This window comes from Amaranthus tricolor, chromosome 12 (assembly GCF_026212465.1).
Source record: "Amaranthus tricolor cultivar Red isolate AtriRed21 chromosome 12, ASM2621246v1, whole genome shotgun sequence".
Classification (NCBI taxonomy): Eukaryota; Viridiplantae; Streptophyta; class Magnoliopsida; order Caryophyllales; family Amaranthaceae; genus Amaranthus; species Amaranthus tricolor.
In genome coordinates, this window is record NC_080058.1 from 6739341 (window position 1) to 6764711 (window position 25371).

The following is a 25371-nucleotide window of genomic DNA, read 5'->3' on the forward strand; positions in this document are numbered from 1 at the left end:
GAGACAAATTGGTAACATGTATTTCCCATGATTATAATCATTTAGGAGGTTTTATTCAAATCTAATAATTATGAATCTCTGAATTTCTAACTTTCTGGTAAGTTGAAATGCACTTGGATAGGTATTGAATTTATTGTTCTGATACATCCACTTAATTAGAGTTTAACTGAGTTGAATATATGCAATTTTACTTTTAAAAACAAAAATATTTTAATAAACATTGTTTGAAATTGAATTTTTTTTCAAATTAATGCAATTCTTAAAAGTATTTCCCGAACGGAAAAATATTTCCCTGATTACTCTCCACGTAGGACAGTTGCGTTTATTTTTTTTTCCTTTTTTTTCTTTATAAAACCGCTTCCTCAATAGCAGTTTAGTGAGGAATTCAAACAAAACCGTTACATGAAATGACGTTTTACAATTTAAAAGAAAAAATTCCAGGTAAACTGCCATCTCAGGTGGCGATTTTAGTTGGTTCATAAAAACACCAAACCACCATCTGAGATGACGGTTTACTTTAGTATAATCTTTTTATTTCATGTAATAATTTTGAGATTTATCTCATCTCAAAATACAAAGTTAAATTAGTGCGTAGGTATTATTCCTTCATAGAAGTTCCTTTGCTTCAGTAGTAAGCACTTAAGTTGTTAAGTTGTGAAATTATTGGATTAAAACCTGCGCCTCACATTTTCAGCATTTTTGTTGCTTTTTTAAAATCATAGAATAATGCAAAGTAAAATTACCAAAACGCCATCTAAGATGGCGGTTTGCTCTGAATATTTTTTTTTGAAAAATCTATCTGACGTGGACGATAGATAGGAAATTATTTTCTCTTTGACGTAAAGCGAAAATTATTTTCCTAAATAACAATATTTTAGAAAGAGATTCTCTGAAACTTCACATGAACTAGAAATATACTTAATTTAGCAGCTTTTTACATTAGTTCATTATAATCTAAAAATAAATACAACGGATACTATACATGGATGACTGTTAGAAAAGTTTAAGGGTGTTGCTATTTTTCGCCACCCCTTTTCATTTTTTCGCCACCCCCCTAAAATTACTTAATTGCCCCTGGATTTAAAAGAATTACAAAAATGCCATTGGAGTTAAAACATAATTAATAAATGTAAATCACGCTTAATAACACTATTAAGAATTTAATGCGGATGATTTGTCTATATATATCGAATTCTGAGATGCGTTTGAAGTATGAATTCAAACACGGTACTATCTCTCTAAAAACTGGTACTATCTCTCTAAAAAGTGTTAAAGAAGTTGTAAGGCGTAGTTGGTTGAATATGGCTAACGAAAGCGACTATGAGTCGGATGCGGTACGTAAAATTGCCGTTCGAAAAAAAAAAAAAAAAAAAAGTCGCACAAATCTAGGCGACTGAACCATGGTTCAGTCGCACAAATCTGGGCGACTAACCCATGGTCCAGTCGCACAAATCTGGGCGACTGAACCATGGTCCAGTCGCCCAGTTTTGTGCGACTGGACCATGGTTCAGTCTCCCAGATTTGTGCGACTGGTTTATTTTTTTTTATTATTTTTTTTTAATTTTTTTTATTTACGTATTAATGTTTTTTTAAATTATTATTATAATTATTGTTAGTATTATTATTGTTGTTGTCATTATTATGATTTTTATTGTTGATATTTTTATTTTTTAAATTTTTTAATATTTTAATTTACGTAATTTATTTATTTATTTAATTATTTATTTATTTATTATTGTTATAATTATTATTATTATTGTTGTATTTGTTGTCATTATTATTACTATTATTATTATTGTTATTATTTGTCTTGTCATTATTTATTTATTTTAAATGTTTTTAAATTTTTTTATTAATGTAATGTTTTTATTATTATTAAAATTATTATTGTTATTGTCATTGTCATTATTAATTTGATTTATCGTTATCTATTTATTTATTAATATTATTATTATTATTATAATAATAATAATTATTATTATTATTATTGTTGTTGTTGTTGTTGTTATTATTAATCCAAATATTATTATTGTAGTCATTAATGTACTTAATTTATATCATTTCAAATGTGCAGGAGTTTGAAAATTTTGGAGACAACGTAGACTACTCCGGTCGCTTTGTTACGGATAGGGAATTTATCTCCATAGATGAGTTACATAGTTGGGCCGATGCGATAGCAATAACAATCGGTTTTCAATTTACACGTGCTTCTTATAAAAAGAAAGAAGGACGTTCCAGAGTTAGTTGTTATTTAAGATGTCACCGCTATGGTAAACTTAGGGGTGATGTAGATAATGTAGATAATGCTGCCCGACCTGGTTCTAAAAGTAGGAGTTGCGGGTGTAAATTTATGATTGTAGGAAGTAGTCGTAAACCAGGAGAAAGACCTTGGACGGTAAGGGTGTGTCCTGGTGAAAAGGGAAAACATAACCACCCGTTCTTGGTGTACAGAGATGGTCATGTAAGGGCGAGGATTAATGTAGATATTCGGGAGCACATACGACAGCTTAGTGCAACCGGAATGCAACCGGTCTTTATTATGAATTCTATTAGAGATAATTTTCCTGGTTTTATGCTAGTATGAATCAGATATATAATATTAGGCAATCAATAAGGAGAGATGAAATGGAGGGCAGGACTCCCCTTCAACACTGTCTTCATATGGCCAAAGAACATAATTATGTGGTCTGGACAGAGTTGGATAATGACGGGCACTTGAGCAGACTTTTAATTGCAAATCCTACTTCAATCCAAATGATACGTACGTGGCCGTATGTTGTGCTGATAGATACAACGTACAAAACGAACAAACCGAAGTGGCCACTATGTGAAGTGATCGGAATGACGCCAACAAATCACAACTTCTTGGTTGCGTTTTGTTTGATGCGAGATGAGGCGGCTGTGTCGTACTCGTGGGTGCTGCAGGGATTGAGAGATATTTTCGGCACTGCTCAGACTCCTAGCGTCATTGTAACCGATCGTGACGAAGGTTTATCTGCAGCTATTCGTGACGTCTTCCCAGGTAAAAACGCTTTGTGAGTTCATTATTGTGGTTATATCTATTGATAATGTCTTAATTACGTTCACTGTTTTGTTTAATGTAGATGTACGTCATTTGTTATGCACCTGGCATATTGGCAACGATGTTGAGAACATGGTGGACAAGTTGTGCGGCGGCAAGAAAAATCAACAAGGGCAGTTATTCAGGAAAAGTAGATGGAACCCCTTGGTTGAAAGTGCTACAATCCGGGAATATGAAAAGAGATGGGAAGGGATCGTCAGTACGTGGTCGGTTAGGAACCGAAGGGTCGTTCGGTATTTGACTGGAACATGGATTCCACTTAGAGAGAAATTTGTGCGTGCGTGCGTGGACGAATGATTGTTTACACTTGGGTAACCATACTACCAGCAGAGTGGAAAGCCAACACTCGTCTTTTAAGTATTACCTTGGTAGCGGTAATAGCTCATTCGATACCCTTTTCAAAAGGGCGCACGCACAGATTACAAATCAACAAGCTAAAATCCGACAATCGCTACAGGAATCCATGACTTCTGTACCAAGAACGCTACGACAGTATTTCTTTAGACCTCTATATCGCCACGTGTCTCTCTATGCCTTGGAGCAAATCCAGAATGAGTTTAACCGCATGTTAGAAATGGGTGATTTTGTATTGAACAAATGCGGTTGTGTACTTCACATGGTGCTTTGTACTTGGATGACATTCATGAATTCTGGAGTACTTTGAGGTACACAGAGGTAGGAGACGAACCCAATGAAGAAGTACGAAACGCGAACGCCAATGACAAAGAGTACTTTGAATCTCTGGTCGATGAAGTCCTTAAATCTGATCCCGCTTTTGTTCGCCGAACGGCTGAGGTACTTGAATATGAATTACACCCAGATGGTGCGGATATACCTGAGCCTTACGCTAGTCCACCGAGAAAGGGAAGACCAAGCACTAGTAAAAACATGAGAAGGAGAAAAAGTTCATTTGAATATAGCCGACCATCTTCTCGTGGTCGAGGGTCTAGATCTTCTTCCCGCGGGAGATCAAGTGGCAGATCTAGTGGCCGAGAGACGCAATCTTCAGTAGGAATTAAGTTCAGTTTCAACTTATCCGGTAATTATTTGTTATTTACGCATATTAACTTAATTTACATTTATTGTAGATGATCCAGGAGGTCGTGATTTCTCACAGTTTCCATGGCCTGATTACATCCCATTCATGCTTCCTTCTTATTTGTTCGACTGGATTGATGTGTTAGGTGATGGTAACTGTGGATTTAGAGCAATTGCCGTCACAGAGCTGGGAGGCGAGGAAGCATGGCCTCTTTTAAGACGTGCTATGAGTATGGAAATGCAAATAAACAGAGCGCAATACCTAACTTTGTATCTATCTCAGGAGTCACTAGACGAGTCAATATTCAGAGTAGGTTCACACACCGATGGACCTGCTCCTTTCATGCACTGGTTCGATGCACCAATGGCTTTCTACTCTGCAGCAACGTTTCTTAACATTGCCATTGCTTTTTATGGTTCTGCTGACGGTGATTCGCAACACAGCTGTTTGATTCTTCCGTTAAGAAAAGCATAGGCCGCGAGAAGTGTAAATAAACTAATACATATACTTTGGGTTAATCGAAATCATTTTGTTCAACTTTTTATGAACGACGATTCATCCCCTCTGCCGCCGATCCACCCACGTTGGAAACATGCAGCTGACAATTTTGCGAAAGATCTTGACACAAATTTCACTACGAGGATTATGCTGTGGAATAATCTACGCGGGGCACACCCACCAACAAATAACACTGCTGATGATGCTGTAAATTTAGATACTCCATAGAATTTATACACGACATTCATTAAAAGTTGTATATAATCCATAATTATACTACAGTGTGGTGTTAACAATTTATTTATTTCTTTGATTAATAGGAGGAATTTATAATGCTGGTAGACAAATATACATGTATATGTGTGATGTGGGTTAGTGTGTATATTTATGTAAATTAAATGCAATCATTGACGAAAATAAATGCAATAAATAATGTAAAATAGTTTCAGTACAGACTATTCAGGGCCTTGCCCTTGATCAGTTTGCCATTCATCATATAAATCTCTACAATCATTAAGGTATATTTCTAACGCATGTCGTTGACGGGAGTTCAAATCCGTAATCCGCGTAGGTAGTCTTGCCACTGGAGAGAATCGACTGGCCCATTCTTTCGCGAACTGAAAACAACAAAGGACAATGTGCGTTATTAATTGATTAAAAAAAAACTTGAAAAAAAATTGATAATAAAACTCACGTAATCAGATCTGCTCTGACCAGGACCAGGACCGGAAGCCAGCAATTCGTCTCGGGATATGTACGGGTGCGAGCACACTCTAAACCATTCAACGTAATTAGGTTCAATCTCTGAAGGAACAGTAGCCCGTCGAAGTCCCTACTCTACAAGGCGGGCACTGTAGGGGAACCTACTCCACGCCTCCACAAATGCAGCAGCAGAAGAAGGAAAGGTCACGGAGTAGGTTCCGTGTGCCGGTCGAAGAGCCTTGGCTGGTCTAATAGGAGCTGGAGGAATAGACTGCACGAACCCAATCTGTCGCAATGCCCGCTCCGGCAAATACACCTCCACAATATCAAAGCAGGTGATACCCCCGATGACTGTGGTGCGTGGGTGCTCATTCAGCAACGCAGCAGCAGAAAAACTGTAGGGAGTCCATTCAACCTGCATACAGGCCAAGTTAAAAAAAATTTCCTACAAATAAAAAACAACATGCATGACAAAATGTAATGTGAAATACCTGAGTCTCTGTCATTGAGTACAGAACCTTGCGGAACTCCATCAACCTGTCCAGCTCACGACCTACTTTCTTCGGCGTCCACATCTCCGCCCTAGTCATGTTTGGCACATCATTTCGGCGAGGATGAGGGCGGAAAGCGGGGAAGTACTCATAGATCCATGTCTGGAGCAATGTGAGGCATCCAGCAATGGTCTTGCAACCAGCCCTAGATGCCATTCCGAGCTGCCTGTACAAGAACGCCAAGGTCACCGCACCCCAGGCCACGTCCTGTTCATCGTCGTTGACGACAACTATCGGGTGAGGTCGCATGCCAGTCCTGGTCTTATCCGCCAACAAGGTAGAGCCGATGACAGCCATGTAGTACGCTGTGGTCTGGGTATCCAAGGCCTGCGACCTATGACACAGCCGCATCAGTTCAGCAACGCTTATGCATCCGCTGGTGAATGAACCTTTACGTCGAAGCTCAGACAGAGGCTCGCCGACCAGATTGGTGATACCAACCTCCCACTCCGCCTCCGAAGGCTCAGCCGGCAGAGAACCATCAATAGAAATGCCCAATATGCGTTGCACGTCGTGCAACATAATCGTCATCTCTCCCCAGGGCATGTGAAAGGTGTTCGTATCCGGCTGCCACCTCTCGACGAACGCCGATATCAAAGCAGAGTCGATGTGCTGGTGCATAATGACCGGTAGTCGACCGAGGGAAGTGGAAGGTAGAAAATCGACTAGCTCATCGGACATATCCCTCAGTCCGATGATGGACTCCACCGGTCTCTTCCTAATACGGCACTCCAGAATCGGAGGCGTATGCTCGGAGCCATCATAAATAAGTTTAGCTATGTGCCCGCCATAGCTAGGGATCAGTCGCGTATCTGTCGGCCCCCCGGGTTGGGGTGATGTCACTAACCAGTCCGTGTTAGTGGACTGTGAGGGCCTGCCCCGTGGCGGCTCATTATCGACAAAACTTCCTCCTGCACGCTCAGATGCGGCGGAAGAACTCGGGCCGCCACGGGCAAATCTGCCGTCGGGGCCACGAACTATAGTCCAGTCCAATGGGGCAGGCTCAGGAGCTTGGAACTGAACATCATCAGCATCATTATCATCATCACTATAAACCCCCCAACTACTCTGGAGGCTATCAGCCTGGTCATCAAAATGAGTACGCACTTGGTTCAGCATACTCGACCTTTGGGCCACACTGTGTCTGGCCGCCTCTTCCTGCCTAGCCCTCCTAGCAGAACCCGTGACCCCCCTCTCATGCGGGTCCCCTCTGAGTAAGGTAGGCCTAGAACTATTACCTCTCAACAATTGCCTAAAAAAACCCTTTCCTTTTCCTTGATTACCAGCCATTTTCTACAATTTTTTACGGTTTCATTCAATATTATAAATAATAATATTTCTAAAAACATAATAATCATAAATAAAATATGGAAAAAAATAACATAAAAAACAAAATAATTAATTAATAATACAAACATAAACAATTATATAACAACAAAAAATTAAATTATTATTAACTATCACAATAACAGTAATAACATAAAAAAAATTATATTTATAATAATAATCACCTTTTTTTAAAAAAAAACAAAAAAATTATTAATAATAATCACCTTTTTTTTTTCCAAAATTAAGTACAATATTAACATTTTATTAAAAAAAATATATAAAATTATTAATAATAATCATGTTTTTTTTTTATATTTCAAAATTTAAAATTATTATTCCTAAATAAACGGAAAAAAAAAAAACAAATTTAAAATAAATAAATAAATAAATTATTTACAATATTAACATTTTATTAAAAAAAATATATAAATTTATTAATAAAAATCAGGTTTTTTTTTTAAATTTCAAACTTTAAATATATTTTTCCGAAATATAAGGAAAAAATAAAAAAAAATAAAAAAAAAAATAAATAAATAAATATATATATATATATATATATATATATATATATATATATATATATATATATATATATATATATATATATATATATATATATATATATATATATATATATATATATATATATATATATATATATAATAATCAATTTTTTTTTTAATTTCAATTTTTAAATTTATTACTCCAAAATATACAAAAAATTAAAAAAAAAAAAAAAAAAAAGAAAATGAGTCGCCCTGATCCGGGCGGCTGGACCCCGGTTCAGTCGCCTAAAATTAGGCGACTGAACCGGGGTCCAGCCGCCCGGATCTGGGCGACTCATTTTCTTTTTTTTTTTTTTTCCGTGAAATATAAATAACATATATATACACTTACTAAAAAAAAAATAAATAAACATTACAACATACAAATTTAAACTAATAATTTATAAAACAAAACATAAACATATATTTAATAATAAATAAAAATAACAATAACAATAATAATAATAAAATTAATAATAACAACATTAACATATATTTAATAATTCAAAATTAACAATCACAATAATAATAATAAAATTAATAATAATAACATTAACATATATTTAATATTAACAAAAATTAACAATACAATAATAATAATAATTAAATTAATAATAATAAAATTAACAAAATACATACGGAAAAAATTAAAAAAAAAATAAAAAAATAAAAAAAATATGATTCGCCCAGATCTGGGCGACTCCTATTTTTTTTTTTTTTAAATTTAATTACAAATAACTTACCTCGATTGATAAATTCCGGATTGAACTTAATTTTTGCTCCCAAATTTTGCTTTTGTATGTTGGTTTTTTGTTGTGGTGAGAGTATTTTTAATGTGAATGTGGTTTATATAGAAAATTTTAGCTTTAATGGCATAATTGTAATTTTTTCAAATACCAAGGGCAATATGGTAATTTACTAGAGGGGCGGCGAAAAAATGAAAAGGGTGGCGAATTATAAGAATTGGAAAGTTTAAAATATGTAAGCAGGATTGCACGAGGGAAAGCAGAAACGGGGCCTGCCACTGTGTTTCCAGGCTGAGGCCATGCTGATTGATGATTGATGTGAAGCATTACATAATCTGTGTGTGTTGTCTGATTGTGTCAGATGTCTTTTACCATCAGACAATTTACTAGTTTCATCATAGGAGTATTTATTGATATTTCCGACACAAATTTATCTTAATTAGATGCTGAGTATTTTAAAACGGAGGAAGTAATACTATTAGCACCATGGAGTTTTATTTGTGCTCGGATCAATCTGATCAAACCTTACTACTATGGAGTGCTCTGCCTTGTCCTTCATATATTTGTAAGAGTAAATGTGACTTTCAACAGCAAATTTAAAGGGATGATTATAATGTTATTTAATATAATCACAATTAAATACGAAATGTTCCTAAGAAAAATGCTTTTAATGAAGATTGAGACAAACTCAATAGGATCGAGAAAGTAAGTTTTATTATCGCTTCTCATCAACTAATCTTGAATCTACAACGAATCAATAATCATTTGAAGCTCTCCTAAATTTTCATGGCAAATAAACAAGGAGTGCTTTAAAATTGTGTTTACAAGCTCTATTACTTTTGGTATTATGTCCATTGTCAAGTGTCAAGATCATACTTTTCTCTTTTCACAGAACAACGTAAACAATCAACCTTTGCAAAGAACTCAAGGCTCAATAATAATGCCTTGCTCTGAAGCTACTTCTACACAAACTTACACAGTAGTTGCACTACAAAGCCACACCTACAATATAGCAACATTACACAAAGAGGGGAAAAACGAAACGTGGAAAACTACTAACAAATAAACGCACCTATCGTGACTCAACTGCAGGAGTTTCGGACCCTCTTAAGAACGATCTGCGCCACCAAATTTGGAAAGCGTTCCTAAGATTAGGGCACTCAGTCCCGTGCTTCGAGAAACATCTAAACCATTCCATGAACAATGCATACTGCTTTTTCAAAGGAAGTGTTAGGAGGGCTTGACCCATTGCTTCCTCTAACTCCCTCACGTTCAATCCTTTTCTACATCTCTGCAACCAACCAAAGTCCAAAAGCATCGGACTAAACCATGAGTAGAGAAGTGCGATTCTCGATTCAGCCTGGCATTGTAGCTTCCTTGTTCCTATCGCAGTAAAGAGAACAGCTGAGACACGGCTTAGTTCGTATCTCACCATGGGAGATGCTTTTTGGTGCATTTCAAGCAATTCATTCTGATGAGCCCACAACTCGGCAAAATCTTCTGCAATCTGATGGTCGAGAAAGATTTCTAACAACCAAGTGATGTTTTCAACCTGCCATGCGATATATTCAATCAAGGATTTCTCGTTCTTTTTATTGCCATCTTGCTTAACAGGGGCAGTGCCGCTGGCTTCCTGGAATAGGGAAACTAGGCAAGATAGACAAGATTGACAGATGGAGTAGAGATCTTCCTTTGTGATGTCAAAGTCATGTTTCTCGTAAACGGAGCTTTTAGATAAGAGACCCTTAACCATGGGTTTAAGCTCGTTTCTTGTTTTGGTATTGCTACAAGTGGTGATGGAACGGACTATCTGGGTAGCCAAATTCTCATGGGGAGAATTCGAGTCATTAAGGTTAAGTCTAGAGAATATCTCGTTATTAGTAGCATCATCAAACCTAAATCTTGTGAAGAGAGTCTTCAGCTTCTCCTCCTCTTCCTCAGTCCAAGGAACAGCCTCAAGATACTTTAAGCAGGAGGAAACACCTCTGTCGAACTTTATGCTTGCTGATACCTACAGGAGAGAATGGCCGTTAAATAGAAGCCATCAATGATTTCCAAAACTTTGGAAGCTTTAGGTATTCCAAAAGAACATGCTAACAAAGCTCAACTAGAAACACTTAATCTCCCATATCCCTAAACAAAGAAAGTCTTCAGTCCTAATATAAACTTCGTTCACAGATTTCCTTTTGTAATAAAGTTAAGTTATAAAAGCATTAATATTTGTTATGTTTCTCAACAGGATCCACATGCATTATACTCTATCACGTATCAAGATATACAAGAATATTGTAAATAACACCAGCAGTATATCAGTAAGGTGCACAACCATCAACTACCATATGCACCATCTTTGCATAACAATTCCAAATTCTGTATCATAAAAGAATATTGGAACAACCATACGACATGAATTCTCAATTGTTCCATAGGAATGTTTACATAATAGACAAGCGACAATAAAAGCGTGTGAAACTGTTTAGAGATTACCACATCAATTATTTTTGACAGAAATTACAGCGTGATAAAGTTTCATGACAGCAATACCAAAAAATCATGTTAGGATGATAGCTAGCATCTTGATGTCTTTGTAAACAGTAAAGGGTTTTCTGAAGCTTGATAACTAAGAATGAAAATCTTTAGGTTTTTCAGACTCAATAAAATAGCAGGATCTTGAAATGCCAAAAATATAAGAAATAGAAGTCCTTTCAAAACTTCCACAATATTTCAATCAGCTAGTACTACACTATAATACTTCATGGAAATTCTCCATAGCATATCAACTTTTCAATAGGACGCGGAGCTAAGAGTGGACAAAGATTGGCAAGAACCCACCCTAAAATATATGGGGATATGTAATATATATGGTGTATTTGACCCATAAGTTCTTTTAACCCTAGATTTAAGTCGCAATACCAACGGGTTTGTTAACATAAAAAAACTTCTCAAATTAACTAAAGCCAGGGCAAACCTTGGTCTTCACTTAAAATCCTTTTTGTGGTGTTTATATGGAAACTTCGACCCCTCTACCTAGATCATAATACACCACTCTAGCATTTAATTAACAATTGTTGGCTAAATGTGAGCTTAGGGAACATGCCAAACTAATATCTACAAACCAATAAGAGAGTGCAACAATTCGTTTCTCTGGTCTTAGAACAAGCCTACGAATAAATGTGCCACAAATCAGCTTCACTCCTCTCTAAACCAGTTATTCCACCCATTTTCTTTGCGGTGTTACAAAATCATATATTCAACAATGACAAAGCCTCAATCCCAGCTTCACTCCATTTTTATTTCTTTTTTCTCTTATCGTGGCTTTATTTTATTTATCTTTTATCTTTTATTTGTATTTTATTGTTATGTTATTTTATGTAGACCTAGTCTTTCTCGGCAAGCAGGTGTTATCTCGGGACAACGTTAGCCACTCATATCCTCTTATATCCTCTTATGTAGAGTTTCTTCTATTTGGGGTAAAATCAATCGCTTTCCTCTAGTTCTCCTTGTGAAGGGAGTACGGGTATGGATTGTCCGTCAACTTCCCTCACCCAGACCCTGCTCTCGAGCGGGATATTGGATATGATGATGATGACATGTCCTAGGGCTACAACCATCAACTGAAGTTTTTAGTTGAGTTGTTTCTTGACATAGTATCATAAGCCGTGACAAGAGGCTACGTGTTAGAATCTCATCCAACCTTCATTATTTTCAAGTAAAATATTTAACATCAAATATGAGTAGGGTATATGTGCATCCACACTTTTACTTGACATTTATACAAGATAAATAAATTTAAGATCAAAATCGAAATTTTCATCATTTTATAGAATAACCCAAAACCTTTAATCTCTAAAACAAAGTAGCAACAACAAAGCTCAAAGATATCATTAACCACACCTAAAGTGATCAAAATATATTAGGATAATGTACCTCAAGAATGTCGATAGCGCGAAAAGCCCCATACTTAATAAGCTTTTTGGAGATATCTACTTCAAACATTAGCTCAATCGTCTCCCTAAAGACACCCAAATTCTCAACCTCAAGAACCTCAATCCTAAAAAACCCACCCCTTCTTTTGGAATTCTTGATCAAACCACTAAAATGTTTACTATTTTCCCCTAAAACTTTTGAATTTAACTCCAAAACTAAGAGCCCACCTCCATTCTTCCCCTTTAAACTCAACCTCACATCAAAAACACCCTCTTCAACAACCCCATCAGCATCATCATCATCTTCATCTTCACCCGCACCTGAAACCGAACCCGCATTCATATTTTCTCGCTCATCACCCAAACCCACACTCCGAGTTGAACCCAGTTCACGACTCAGTTCCTGCTCTTGACACACATTACTAATTTTTGGTGGGATCATCTCAGAATCAATTGGAGAAACCCTACCCGGAGAGAGAATCCGACGGGGGTCAATCCTACCCACTAAACTTAACCCAGATTTAGAGCTCTGAGGTGAATTAGGGAAAGAATTAAGCGATTTTGAGAGAGATTCAAAGGTGGTTCCCACGATTTTAAGATGGGTTTTAGAGGAAGATAAAGAAAGGGTTTCAGGTGATTTTGGTGGGCTTTTAAAAGAGCAACACCATGAAGAAGATGATGAAGGCTTTGTGATGGGTTTCCGGCGACGACCCTTTTGAGGATTCCGGTGAGAAGCTGAAGAATCCATTGAATTTGGGTTTGTAAATCAAAGAAAGAGAGTAATGAAGTGGGAGTTTAGATTGATTTTAGGGTTGTATATGAGTTGTAAAGGGGCACATACAAAGAGAGAGAAAAAGAGGAGTGATGATGAATGTGATTACTATTGAAGTTAAGAATACTTGAAGACCATATGGATTACAATAAATAAAAAATATAACTTGAAATAATATAACTTTTTTAATGATTTTTCAATAATAATTATACTTATTAATTATTTTTGAATAATTCTAAATTTATAGGATATTTTCCTATATTACAGAGTAAACGCTGTAACTGAATGACTTGTTATAGTAATTTTAATTTTTAAAACAAAGATAAATTAAAAAAATGTTGAAAAGAATGTTACAAAAATGTAGAAAAAATTATAAATTTTTTATTATTCAGAATTTTTATGTAAATTTTCAAAAATTTTTTCTAATTTTATATTAATTTGTAATTTATTTTTTTCGTGAATTACCTATTATAGCATATTATTGGAAAATCCAAGTTTACTTTAAGCAAGTACTCCTAAAGTTAGAGTTATTCATGTTAATCAATATGTGAGATTTTTTTTGAAATGAATTAATAGGTGGGATTATTATAAGATAATCATGAAAAGATTGAATTATTTTAGATAATTTTTCATAAAAAAACTAAAAATCTTAAATTATAAAGTTTTCATTCTTAAAATTTTAACTTTGAGATATTAATTGAAAATTCAAACTTAAATCACATATCAGATCAAATAATTAAATTACAATTTGATTTAATTTGTTTTGCGGTTTGGACCAATTATCCGGTCTTACTCTTTAAGGGAATTATCGCGGTAACCAAACAAGGTCATTTGGGACAACTCACGAACGAACATTGCATTTACCTTTAGAGGAAGATGAATTTATCCATCATCCTTGCCTCAAAACATTTGCTCAAATTGTGAGCAAATTCTATTATTTGTGGAAGAGCGGACATCAAGTTTATAAGGACTACTGAAATTCACATTCTTATTGAAACTTTGCTTTTGCATTTTGTGGAAGAGCAAATACCAATTTACACGCATGCACGCGCACACACATACACACGCACGCACACACATATGTACAAATGCTTTTAATTGAAGATTCTACATCACTATTATTTTTCTTCAAGTCACTAAAACCTCTTTGTACATGCTTCTAAAGATAATCGAAAATCAAATTTAAATACGTAATCTTGATTAAGTTGGTTAATCAGTACAACAATTCTTTGTGGTTTGAAACTCTTGTAAAAAGGAGAGTTTATTTGTACTGGAGTTGGCTAAAAAATGTGAAAATTATGAATTAATCTAATTATTTTAGACTTTTTTTTAATTCTTTTGATAAAAATTTAATTTTCATTGTTACTCTTTATTCTAAAATAAAATAAAAAGTACCTAATCAATGAATTATACAAAAGTAACTCATGATCCAATCCATCACAAATAATGCAAGTTGCAATTATTGTACTATCAATAACTTCACATAAACGACATTCAATAATAAAACTCATATTTCAAGATGTTTCACTATCAAATTCTAATGATAAATGGTGTACTTAGTTACTACTTACGTAGTTGTATGATATCTAATGCAAATTCTTTCGGATAACATTAATTATATCTACATTGTGTCACTTATTGAGTCGTTTTACTAATTTTACTAGTAAATTAAGACTACATAATGGTAATCACTATTATTTATTAATTAACATGTGATTAACTTTGAATTGTGAGTATTAGCAATACATGTTTTTTTGAATTGTAAGGAGGGAAGGAAGAGGAAAAGAATTTACTAGAGAAGTTAAAAAATATTTACCAACAATATTTAATTTACACTTATATAAAACTATTTCACTGTGAGATATGTCCAAGATCATATTCAATCGAGGTGGGGCGGAATGGACGTGTGCCCTAAACCCCAACATAAAAATTATTATTTTCCTTTTATATTAGAAGAACAAATGGTTTTAATATATATATATATATATATATATATATATATATATATATATATATATATATATATATATATATATATATATATATATATGTTATTGTGACAGATTTTGCGTATAGAAATGCTAATAAAGATTATTTTGGATAAAAATTAAGAAAATTCATAAAATTTATAATACTAGTCAGTGAAATTCTAAATACTAATAGGGGTCTCATATAGGTGGAAGTTGCATATAACCACATTAGGCTAATCAAATGTTGTTTTCATATTAAAGTTTGATATTAAGATTGCCATAAGCCACCAAAATCTCAAATACAAGGTTTGACATATCTACAAAGCGGCTCCTTTAAACGTGAGTGTTTTGATTTATAAAGTGTCAATTTTAACATTAAACTATCAAAGTGCATATTTTAAGTACAAACATGAATATTTCAATTAATTTAGTTGGGCCATTTTCCCCTACTTAAATTTTTTCACCGTGAAGTCGTCTTAAATGAAAATTCGTGCTTAGTGATTAATTAATCGATACCACCGTACATATGATTCTATGTATAAATACATAAATTAGGAACTTAGGCCTAAAATTCATAATCAATCACTATGATTTGTAATTCACTATAAAAAGACAAAAAAATAATGATAATAAAATATAACAATAATGTAACATTAAAGTACAAACATGAATGTAACAAGATTTCACTCGACTAACTCTTTCTTACAAATAATGTAACAATATTGCATTTGATTAGAGACTGAAGGAAGTATTATTTTAGTTTATTATAATGAGTTTGCATTGTAACATTACATTAAATATAACTTTACCTATAATATTCTACGAAAACCTAAAATTGCAATTTATTTCCCTTTTTACATTAAAACTTATAATTACTTCATAAAAAAACATAACCTCGCCTATAATATTTCACTAAAATACCCGTTATCCCTTCCTTTTAATATACAATCTCAAAATAAAAAGTATTATATATAATTATTTTTGAGAAATATTAAAAAATAAATTCTGGTACATATGTATACGAAATCAACTAGGAATGGACGTACACAACAATGAAAACGTTACACGAGTAACAAAAATAGGCACTAGTGGAAGTCTTGTTCAATTATTTGTGGTCTTCAATTTGCTAACCATTTTACGTTTGCGAAATATTTATTTATTTATTTATTTATTTATTTATTTATTTATTTTATATAAATATTTCGTGTCCTCATATAATTTGTACAATACGAGGCAACATAGTACAACAAGGCACAAAAAATCTTTATTAAATCAATAATATTCTATTTAATGTCGGTCCAAAAAAGTTAGGAATCCTTCACCGTCATCAAATTCCACACAACTTGGATATACTTCTGCTCTAAAAATAAATTTTTACACTGTTTATTATTTTATGATATTAGCTAGTATACAAAAAAATAATTAAGTGTGATTTTATTTTATTCATCTTTTTCTTATTTTTATAATATAAATTTTGTCATATTTTTAATCAGGTAAAATTTATATATATATAATTCGTTAAACACGATATAAAAAGGTGTTTAAGAACAACTGATCACTGAAAATATGACTTAAGATCATGAAATTATTTAAAATTCTTATGATTACCACGTGTATAATTCATCCCATCTTAGGTTGCCACTTACTCCACACAAGATTTTGCCACGTAAGAAATTGGTTAACCGGCTCAAGTAGTTTTGCCGTTAATAATCTGGTGTGATTGGTAGTATATATATATATATATATATATATATATATATATATATGGAGTGTTGTGTAAATAATGACCCATGTTTTATCCGAGATCCGACCCATTTGTTATGGAATATTGAAGAAAGAAATGGGAGAAGTATCAATTATGAGGATTGATAGGAAATCATCCATTGAAACCGAGCCTCGAACTCTTAATTTCCGACAAATTCAATCTGCAAGGGTACGTTTTTTTTCGTTGTGCATATTTGTTTTAAGAATAATTTACGAATTATAATCTTGAACTTTAATATTTTTTGAATTACAGCCTCAATGTTTTAAGAATAATTTGCGAATAATCATTAAAGTATTAAAGTTTACAGATTGAAGTCAAAATACTGAATTTCGATCATTTTGATGGTTGGGATTTTAGATTTAATAGTCGGAATTGTGTGTTTTTTGCTTGAACCTGTAAATTTTAATACCTTCGTGGCTGTAATTCGTAAAAAATAAATATTGACTGTAATTTTTAAAAGTGCTAAATTTTAAGTCAGTAATGCGCAAAGTATTCTTGATTCAAATTAAAATGTTGTGTATATTAAATTTGATTAGATCAGAGTATATGATTTATGTATGTTATAGTTGACAAATTTAAATTTGGAAATATAAAGTTAAATTATTTTACAGGCATTTAATACAATGTGGATTGAGCCAAATATTAAATTTTGAAAATGTTAAGTAAATAGATACCATCTATAATATTGAATTTGAATAATACAATTGCATTTTTCGTTTTTAATTGTAGAAAATAAATTATGTATTGTAAAATGCTACGAATAAAAGTTTAAAAGTCGCATACTTGCATTGACAAATAGGACTAAATGGAAATAATGCTATTAATAAAGAGTATAAAATTTAATGATATTATAACTTGTGTGATTTAATATAGTAATTCTCTCAATTGAAAAAAAGATATTTAATAGGAAAAAAAAAATACGAAGATAGTATATTGCTCCTAGTATGTTCTAATATAAAGTCCAAAAATTTGCATTTGGCTTTTCCATTGATTTGGGACTTATTCACTAATTTATTATCAATTATTTAATTGCAAATTAATCTAATAATTTTGCTAATTTAATGTTTTTACATTTTTTATTTGCATTATATGACTAAAAAAATTTTCTATATTTAAATGATAATATTTAATATTCCTCTATATATTATATTCTTGAATTTGCTCGTATTACGACAAAAAATTCTCTTAGTTTTATGTGATATGATAAAATCGAGTATCAAATTTTTGTGATAGTTAGAATGGTCATGTTAAAATGGTAATAATTGAAGTGACAAAATATGTTGTAGGATGCGGCTTTATACGTGTTAAATACGATGACTATAGAAGACGCCAGTCAAATTTTTACTCAGGTAATATTTTGGAACTTTACTTAACTCTAATTATTTGACTATCGAATATTATATTTTTATTTTTTATGTAAAATATGTTTTAGAAAATAACAATTTTATAATAAGTGTTCTGTTTTAGCTTAATTGGCAACTCTTTTCCTTTTAAAGTCACCCTTCAATACTCTAGTCTCGTATTGAGTTCCTTAGTCTTAGTAATCATCACAATATCGTAAGCAAATCACTAGGCCGGATACAGGTCGGGCTTAAATAAATATGGGCCGAGTTGAACAAAGGCCGTTAGATATAATATGGGCTTTAAATGGGTCGGGCTTTGAAAACCCGACCCAACTCTTTTTATTACTAAAAATTATCATTTATAATAATTAAATTGAAAAAATATTAATAATCTCTATTGACATTGTCATTTATAATATTAAATTATTCATTAATTATGTTATTTGCAAAGGCCCGTTTCCGACCCTTATTGAGCCCTTTTATATCCCGTTTCATTTAAGTATAATAGAGCCCGTTTTTGGCCCGACTCATTTTCGGCTCGGTCCTTGCAAAGCCCTTCTAAAAACAGGTCGGATAAAGCTGAAAATGGAGGGCTAGACCCATTGAACACCCATTCAAGTATAATAGCAAATAAGAAATAAGGAGCTAAGGGTCGGTCCCTAGTGTAAACTCACTTTTATCGGAAAAGACTAAGTGATCCCCTCGATCATCCATACGAGTGATCGAGTATTATACACGTATGTTTAATTTTAAACTATTATCATATATCTGAATATATTTGGTTATCACTATCAAAATTAAATTATTTTTTTAAATTAAAATAATTTTTATTATTGTAGGGTATGGAGCCAATAACAATGGTGACAAGCAGAGATACTTATGCAGCATCAATGGGTGATTATTTAGATGAAGAAAATAAATTATATCCATCTTACAATAATCAACAATTTAGAATGGAGGCATTGAGAGAGGTTCTAACTGCCCCATTTTAAGTTTTTTTAAAGTACCTTTTAGTTTTTGTTTTGTTTATCTAGTTTTGTACCCCCTAGCTAGGGCCAAGGCTTTCTTTGTACATATTATCACAACATCTTTCATTTTGGGTTTACTATAATCTATATTAAGCAACAAAGTTTTGTTCTTTTTATATGCCTCATGAGAATTTCTTTAAACCAAGTCATTTCAAGTCAAAGACTAGAAACAATTTTAGGAGATCTTGACTTTTCACCAAAGTGGATATAATATCGTAGCTTAATGTATACATTTAATACTAGGAGATCTTGAAGGATATTTATATTGTTAGGAACTAAAAGACTTAAAAGTTGAATTGCAAATTTTAACTTTGTGATTGGTTTTTTTAGTCACAAAGTTGACATTTTAAGTCTAAAAATTGTCCAATTTCACAACTTCACATATCAATTCGAATTAAGGCCTTTAGGAGTCTAGGGTCTTAAATAGGTCTTAATTTAATTAGTCATGTTTAAATTTTTTTTTTACATTGCAAAAGCTTCATTAATACTAAAATAACTCTGTAAATTGTGTATAAATCTAAATTGATTCCAATTAAATATAAAAATAGATTTAAAACGATTTTAGAAATAATTTTTAGTTATATAACAAGTCAGGTTTAGAGCGAGTTTGTCGAATCTGAGACTGATCTAGCGGGTCCGAATCTAAGGTGGATCTAGAGAGAGAGGATATAGGTTGAATCTAAGTCTGATGACCTGAAATTCAAACCCATTTATTTTCTTGACCCAATTCACTAAATCTCAAAAGATCTAAAAAAGGCAAACCTAGACCCTAAAAATAAGAGCGCGTTCAAAGGGTTTAGACCCAGAAGTGGACTCAAGAGTTCAAGACCATCCCTAGTCCTGAACTTGTGAAAACATCAACAACAAAAATATTTGAGCATCAAACATTATACACACAAAAGAGAAGGCAGATTAAGAACACAAACTATTAGACTACTAGTATAGACTGTAGAGTCAAAGAGGATCAGTAGGAAAATGAAAATTTGAAAAGGTAAGCTTTTTAAGCAAAAGATTTTATTATGTAAGCTTTGGTGAAATATCATCATCATCATCAACCTAATATTGCGCTCAAAAACAGGGTTTGGGTGAGGAAAGGTGACGGACAATCCATACCCGTACTCCCTTGAGAGGGAATACTAGAGGAAAGCGGTTAATTTTACCCCCAGAAGGTGAGAGCTCTGTATAGAGAGGATTTGATTAAGCACTGTTGCTTGGAGATCAAAAACTACCTGTAGAAGAACTACAATAGCCAAAACAAAGGTTGGGATAAAATAATAGACCCGATGGGTTCAAAAAGAATAGGGGCAACTAAGTAAACAGCTAAGCATCAAGGCAAGAGAGACAACTAAAGAGACTTTTACTAGTCTAGAATGTGAATCTGGCGTTTCCAACTATTCTTATCCCTAGTCAGGTCCTCGGAGAGGCACAGTTGACTCAAGTCGTCCTTAATTTGCTCAACCCACGTTTTCTTAGGTCTTCCTCGACTCCTCTTACCCTCCACTAAAATTGTAATAGCCCAGGTTAAAGTGAACCGGATAAATTCATACAAATATGAATTCTGGTCTACACATTGGACATTAAATTAAACCATTTCTAGGACCGACGACGTTCTAGTGGTAAAGAAGTAAAATAGTAATGAAGACATAACAAAACAGCGGAAGTCTAAAATTACAACTTGAGAACCTACTGGCCTCTTCAAACCAAATACAATTCCATTCAAAATGTACTTACTGAAATAAAAGAAAATAAGGTTTGGATGGATAAAATTCTAAAAGTAATTTAGGGCACAATAGTCAGCTCGACTACGAGTTCTATTAGAAGAGTCCTCACACATTAGTCCCCACCTGCAAGTTAACCTACTAGTCATCGAATGACAACATCATTGCAGGTTCCAAAGCACATAACAATACACGTCAGAGATAACATACAAAGTATTATATAAGTTACACACAAGCAATGAGTTCATCCTAGCATGCGAAGGCTCTATTAGTTAAATGTCATATTTGACTTTCCAAACCCCAACTCATGTCGTTGCCCGTCCATTTCGGGTCAACAGAGTATTCTCAAAATTTTGGAGGAATACACAAGGGAGAGCTAATCCTAAGGCAACCTTCGACCTAAGACGTTGCCCGTCCTGTTCGGGTCATCAAAGGCAAAAGTATGCATACCCCCATGGTGACCGTAATGATCCAAAACTGTCATGGGAACAATAACAATGGTATCCCAATTCCAATTAAATAGCCCCATTTGGGTAACTACACAATCATCCTTAAATTCCAATTTAAACTCTTTACGAATTATTTTGGGGTCTAAATCTTACGTGATATAAAACATCACAATATAGAATGAGTACAACATTACAATACATAACAGGTTAAAAATGTATGGCCTAAGCGTGTACCTTAGTAGCACGATTAAAGCAACTCAAGCGCTTCGCGATTTGAATCTCAACCTCTTATAAATCGAGGTCCTAAACACAACACACATACAAAAATCGCGTATTAGAACGTGTTTACACATCTAATCCACTCCATATATTTAAGGCACTACTAAAACTTTATAATTTTAAATGATTCCACCCAAATTTCAAAATTTCCAAAATTTAAAATCCAACCAGTAACTTAAACGACCATTTTGGATAGTTTAGAAAATTTAAACGGAAAATCCGACTTCGCCATTGTGTCCGAAAGGCATCAATAGGGTACCAAATTTCACATCCGTTTACTATTTTTAATTAATTTTAGCGTTTAACAAGTTTTGAGTACAACGGATAAATGAAACGACAACAAAACACACTCAACATCCCGGATCGGGACGCGATTGCCGAGACAGTAGCTCCTATCCCGATTTTTTTATTATTATTATTTAAATCATTAAATCCTTTTAGTCTCATCCTTATAATTACATGACTAAACCACCATATATACAAACCCACATTCACTACTACTAATTGAATCTCAATAGTGAACCAACCAAAACTCTTAACACTTACACAACTCAATATATATATATACATCTGCTCATATACAAAACTTCATTATTAACCCAATTCATAATCAAGACATGAGGAATCATCAAATTAAAATATTCCCATAAATCATAAATTATTTTTTTTTTCCTTTTAACATAAAAGAAAAGTCATGAACTCTTAAGTTGTGATGATTAAATAAAATAAATCCACAACATTTAATTCTCTTAACAAATTAAGATTTTATTAGAGAATCACAATCTATAAAAAAACAATTTCTTCAATCAAGATATATAAACACAATCCTTCAAGCAAATTAAATTTTGTTAAAGGGTTATAAACTCATGAGTGTCTATATAAATTGATCCATATATTTAAATTCCTTCTAACAAATTAAAATTTTGTTAAAGAAATATAAATCATAAGAACTTATTTATAATCACCATGAATATAATTCTTAAAACAAATTTAAATTTTGTTAAAGAATTACTAATCATGGAAGCTATATAAAAAAAATCATGACTTAATCCTTTTAACAAATTAAATTTTGTTAAGGATTTATAAATCACAGAAACTATAAAAAATAACTCATGAATTTAATTTTTTTAACAAAATCAAGATTTTTGTTAAAGAATTATAAATCATGGAACTATATAAAAACATCATGACAAAAATTCCTCAAACAAATTAAATTTTGTTAAAGAATTGTAAATCATGGGAAAAGAATTATACAAAATAACTCATGACATAATTCTTCTAACAAATCAAATTTTTGTTAAAGAATTATAAATCTTGAAAACTAAAAAAAAAAAAAAAAAAAAAAAAAAAAACAACATACACATAAACACAATTCCTTCTAACAAATTAAATTTTTGTTAAAGAAATGTGTAATTTATGAAAATAACCAAAATAAAACTAAGAATAATAATTCTTTTAATACAAATAAAAACAAAACTTTGATTAAATTGTTAAAATTTCAAAACTTACAATTTAAAGGATTGAAGATTGAATAATACAATTGAACTCCAAAACTCAACTTAAGAATTTTCCTCACTTTTTATCTCAATAACTCCGTCTTGGACAAAAATTTTGAGACAAAATGAGAGAAAATTTTCTGATTTTTTTGTTGTGAGTAAAAATTCAAAGTAAGGCTTAATTATCAGCCTTAATTTCACTCCTTAAAGCCTAACTAATTACCCCCTTAATTAGCATTAAGGGAGGAGTTACAAACTCCCCAAAAGTCATTCACAACGGGCTCCCCCTTCCCCAAATTATTATTATTTTTTTTAATTAATTAATTAATTAATTGTTTGGTTTAATTGTTAGACAAAAAGTTGTTACGCGATAACACGCGCGTACCACTTAAATAATTAATTTAAGTTAAATAGTTAAACAATCAAATAACTAATTAAATTAAATAATCTAATAATTAATTAAATTAAATAATTATATTTTTTTTTCGATATTTTAACAGGGTGTTACAATAATGGTTTCTATCCTTCTGACGAGAGCCTCTATTGGTTTTCTTTGCACATGCCCAAACCATCTTAGTCTATTTTCGCGTATCTTAGCAGATAGTAGAGAAACCCCTAACTTCTCTCTAAACTCCTGATTTTTGATCTTATCCATCATCGTTTTACCGCATATCTACCTCAGCATTCGCATCTCTGCTACTTCCATCTTTTGTTCGTAGATCTTCTTTATGGGCCAACACTCTGACCCATACAACAATGCTGGCCTAATGGCAACTTGTAGAATTTACCTTTCAGTCTAGCCGGGAACTTCTTATCACATAACACTCCGGTGGCTGCTCGCCATTTAAGCCAACCTGCTCGTACACGGTGTGTTACATCTTCATCAATCTCCCCATTACTCTGGATAACAGATCCTAAATACTCAAACTTGGTCGTCTTAGTAACTACATCTCCTTCAATGGTCACTTCTTGGCTATCATCTTGCTATTTGCCACTGAAATTGCATCTCAAATATTCTGTTTTTGTACGACTAATACGGAGCCCTTTACTTTCTAGTTCCGCCCTCCACTCATCTAATTTGGTATTAGCCTCCTCGCTAGATTCTGCGACCAATACTATATAGTCGGAGAATAACATGCACCATGGCACAGTTTCCTAGATAGACTTGGAAAGCTCATATATGATGATTGCAAAAAGGAAAGGGCTTACTGTCGATCCTTGATGCAAACCTACTCTAACTGGAATGGACCTTGTAATCCCTACAGGTGTCTGTATGTTAGTTGTTGTTCCATCATATATGTCTCGTATAATATCAAAATAGCTCTGCGAGATTCCCTTTTTCTCCAAGCTCTCCCAGATAATATATCGCGGTATGCTATCATAAGCCTTCTCGAGATCTATAAACACCATATGCAAATCCTTTTTCTTTTTTCTATATTTTTCCATTAGTATTCTAAGCACATATATAGCCTAAGTGGTTGATCTCCCTAGCATAAAACCAAATTGGTGTTCCCTAATCACCGCCTCTTGTCTGATTCTCTTCTCTATCACTCTTTCCCACAATTTCACTGTGTGGCTGAGAAGCTTAATCCCTTTATAGTTCCCACAAGCTTGTGCGTTACCTTTGTTTTTATACACAGGGATAAGTGTACTCCTCCTCCAATCTTCAGGCATTCTGTGTGACCTCTAGATAACATTAAAAAAGTTAGTCAACCGTCGAATTCCTTCTTCTCCTAAACACCTCCATACCCCGATCAAAATGTTGTCAGGGCCGACAGCTTTGCCTTTCCTCATATCTTTGAGAGCTTTTCTAACTTCATATGTGGTTATGTTCTTGATTGTCTCATATTCGTGTTGGTTTAGAACATTAGGAGTCGGTCCTCCCACCTCCTTTGGCCCCCTAGATTCATTCAGCAATTGAGAGAAATACTGATACCACCTTGTTTTGATGTCTTCTATGTCAGCAAAACTTGTCCATTCTCATCTTTAATGTACCTAACTATCCCAGCATCTTGCTTCTTACGGGATCTGGCCTTTGCAAGCTTGAAAATATGTTTCTCTCCCTCTTTTGTATCTAAATTTTTATAAAAATCTTCATATGCTCGACTTTTTGCCTCAGCTACCGCTCTCTTT

General features: G+C 33.1%; 4 protein-coding genes across 4 annotated transcripts; 2 read left to right on the forward strand and 2 right to left on the reverse strand.

Moving 5' to 3' along the window:
- Positions 1-2692: 2692 nt before the first annotated feature.
- On the forward strand, positions 2693-4595 carry LOC130828481 (protein FAR1-RELATED SEQUENCE 2-like). The gene is made up of 6 exons (XM_057694467.1): positions 2693-3022; positions 3105-3361; positions 3540-3684; positions 4171-4261; positions 4373-4507; positions 4565-4595. The coding sequence occupies exons 1-6, from the start codon at positions 2755-2757 to the stop codon at positions 4593-4595; spliced, it is 927 nt and encodes a 308-aa protein (XP_057550450.1). The 5' UTR covers positions 2693-2754.
- A 4832-nt stretch (positions 4596-9427) lies between these two features.
- Positions 9428-13309, reverse strand: LOC130828409 (BTB/POZ domain-containing protein At2g13690). Its single transcript, XM_057694388.1, has 2 exons — positions 12420-13309; positions 9428-10503 (listed from the first exon to the last, which is right to left on the reverse strand). The coding sequence occupies exons 1-2, from the start codon at positions 13164-13166 to the stop codon at positions 9565-9567; spliced, it is 1686 nt and encodes a 561-aa protein (XP_057550371.1). The 5' UTR covers positions 13167-13309; the 3' UTR covers positions 9428-9564.
- A 3638-nt stretch (positions 13310-16947) lies between these two features.
- LOC130828410 (uncharacterized) lies at positions 16948-19398 on the forward strand. The gene is made up of 3 exons (XM_057694389.1): positions 16948-17093; positions 18212-18274; positions 19108-19398. The coding sequence occupies exons 1-3, from the start codon at positions 17001-17003 to the stop codon at positions 19258-19260; spliced, it is 309 nt and encodes a 102-aa protein (XP_057550372.1). The 5' UTR covers positions 16948-17000; the 3' UTR covers positions 19261-19398.
- Positions 19399-20656: 1258 nt separating this feature from the next.
- LOC130828482 (uncharacterized) lies at positions 20657-24684 on the reverse strand. The gene is made up of 4 exons (XM_057694468.1): positions 24468-24684; positions 24231-24341; positions 24027-24152; positions 20657-20859 (listed from the first exon to the last, which is right to left on the reverse strand). Exons 1-4 carry the CDS (start codon positions 24682-24684, stop codon positions 20657-20659), a joined length of 657 nt encoding a protein of 218 aa, XP_057550451.1.
- Positions 24685-25371: the final 687 nt, after the last annotated feature.

What these genes read in the sequence shown, in the direction of transcription:
- LOC130828409 (XM_057694388.1), bottom strand. Translation starts at nt 13,166, where the DNA reads ATGGATTCTTCAGCTTCTCACCGGAATCCTCAAAAGGGTCGTCGCCGG. An exon ending in GCGCTATCGACATTCTTGAG is followed by an intron (nt 10,504 to 12,419) that starts GTACATTATCCT and finishes TCTCTCCTGTAG; the next exon opens with GTATCAGCAAGCATAAAGTT.
- LOC130828410 (XM_057694389.1), top strand. Translation starts at nt 17,001, where the DNA reads ATGGGAGAAGTATCAATTATGAGGATTGATAGGAAATCATCCATTGAA. An exon ending in GACAAATTCAATCTGCAAGG is followed by an intron (nt 17,094 to 18,211) that starts GTACGTTTTTTT and finishes AATATGTTGTAG; the next exon opens with GATGCGGCTTTATACGTGTT. An exon ending in CCAGTCAAATTTTTACTCAG is followed by an intron (nt 18,275 to 19,107) that starts GTAATATTTTGG and finishes TTATTATTGTAG; the next exon opens with GGTATGGAGCCAATAACAAT.
- LOC130828481 (XM_057694467.1), top strand. Translation starts at nt 2,755, where the DNA reads ATGATACGTACGTGGCCGTATGTTGTGCTGATAGATACAACGTACAAA. An exon ending in TTAGAGAGAAATTTGTGCGT is followed by an intron (nt 3,362 to 3,539) that starts GCGTGCGTGGAC and finishes CAATCGCTACAG; the next exon opens with GAATCCATGACTTCTGTACC. An exon ending in TTTTGTATTGAACAAATGCG is followed by an intron (nt 3,685 to 4,170) that starts GTTGTGTACTTC and finishes CATTTATTGTAG; the next exon opens with ATGATCCAGGAGGTCGTGAT.
- LOC130828482 (XM_057694468.1), bottom strand. Translation starts at nt 24,684, where the DNA reads ATGGAAAAATATAGAAAAAAGAAAAAGGATTTGCATATGGTGTTTATA. An exon ending in GTCCATTCCAGTTAGAGTAG is followed by an intron (nt 24,342 to 24,467) that starts GTTTGCATCAAG and finishes TATTGGTCGCAG; the next exon opens with AATCTAGCGAGGAGGCTAAT. An exon ending in TTTGAGATGCAATTTCAGTG is followed by an intron (nt 24,153 to 24,230) that starts GCAAATAGCAAG and finishes TTGAGTATTTAG; the next exon opens with GATCTGTTATCCAGAGTAAT.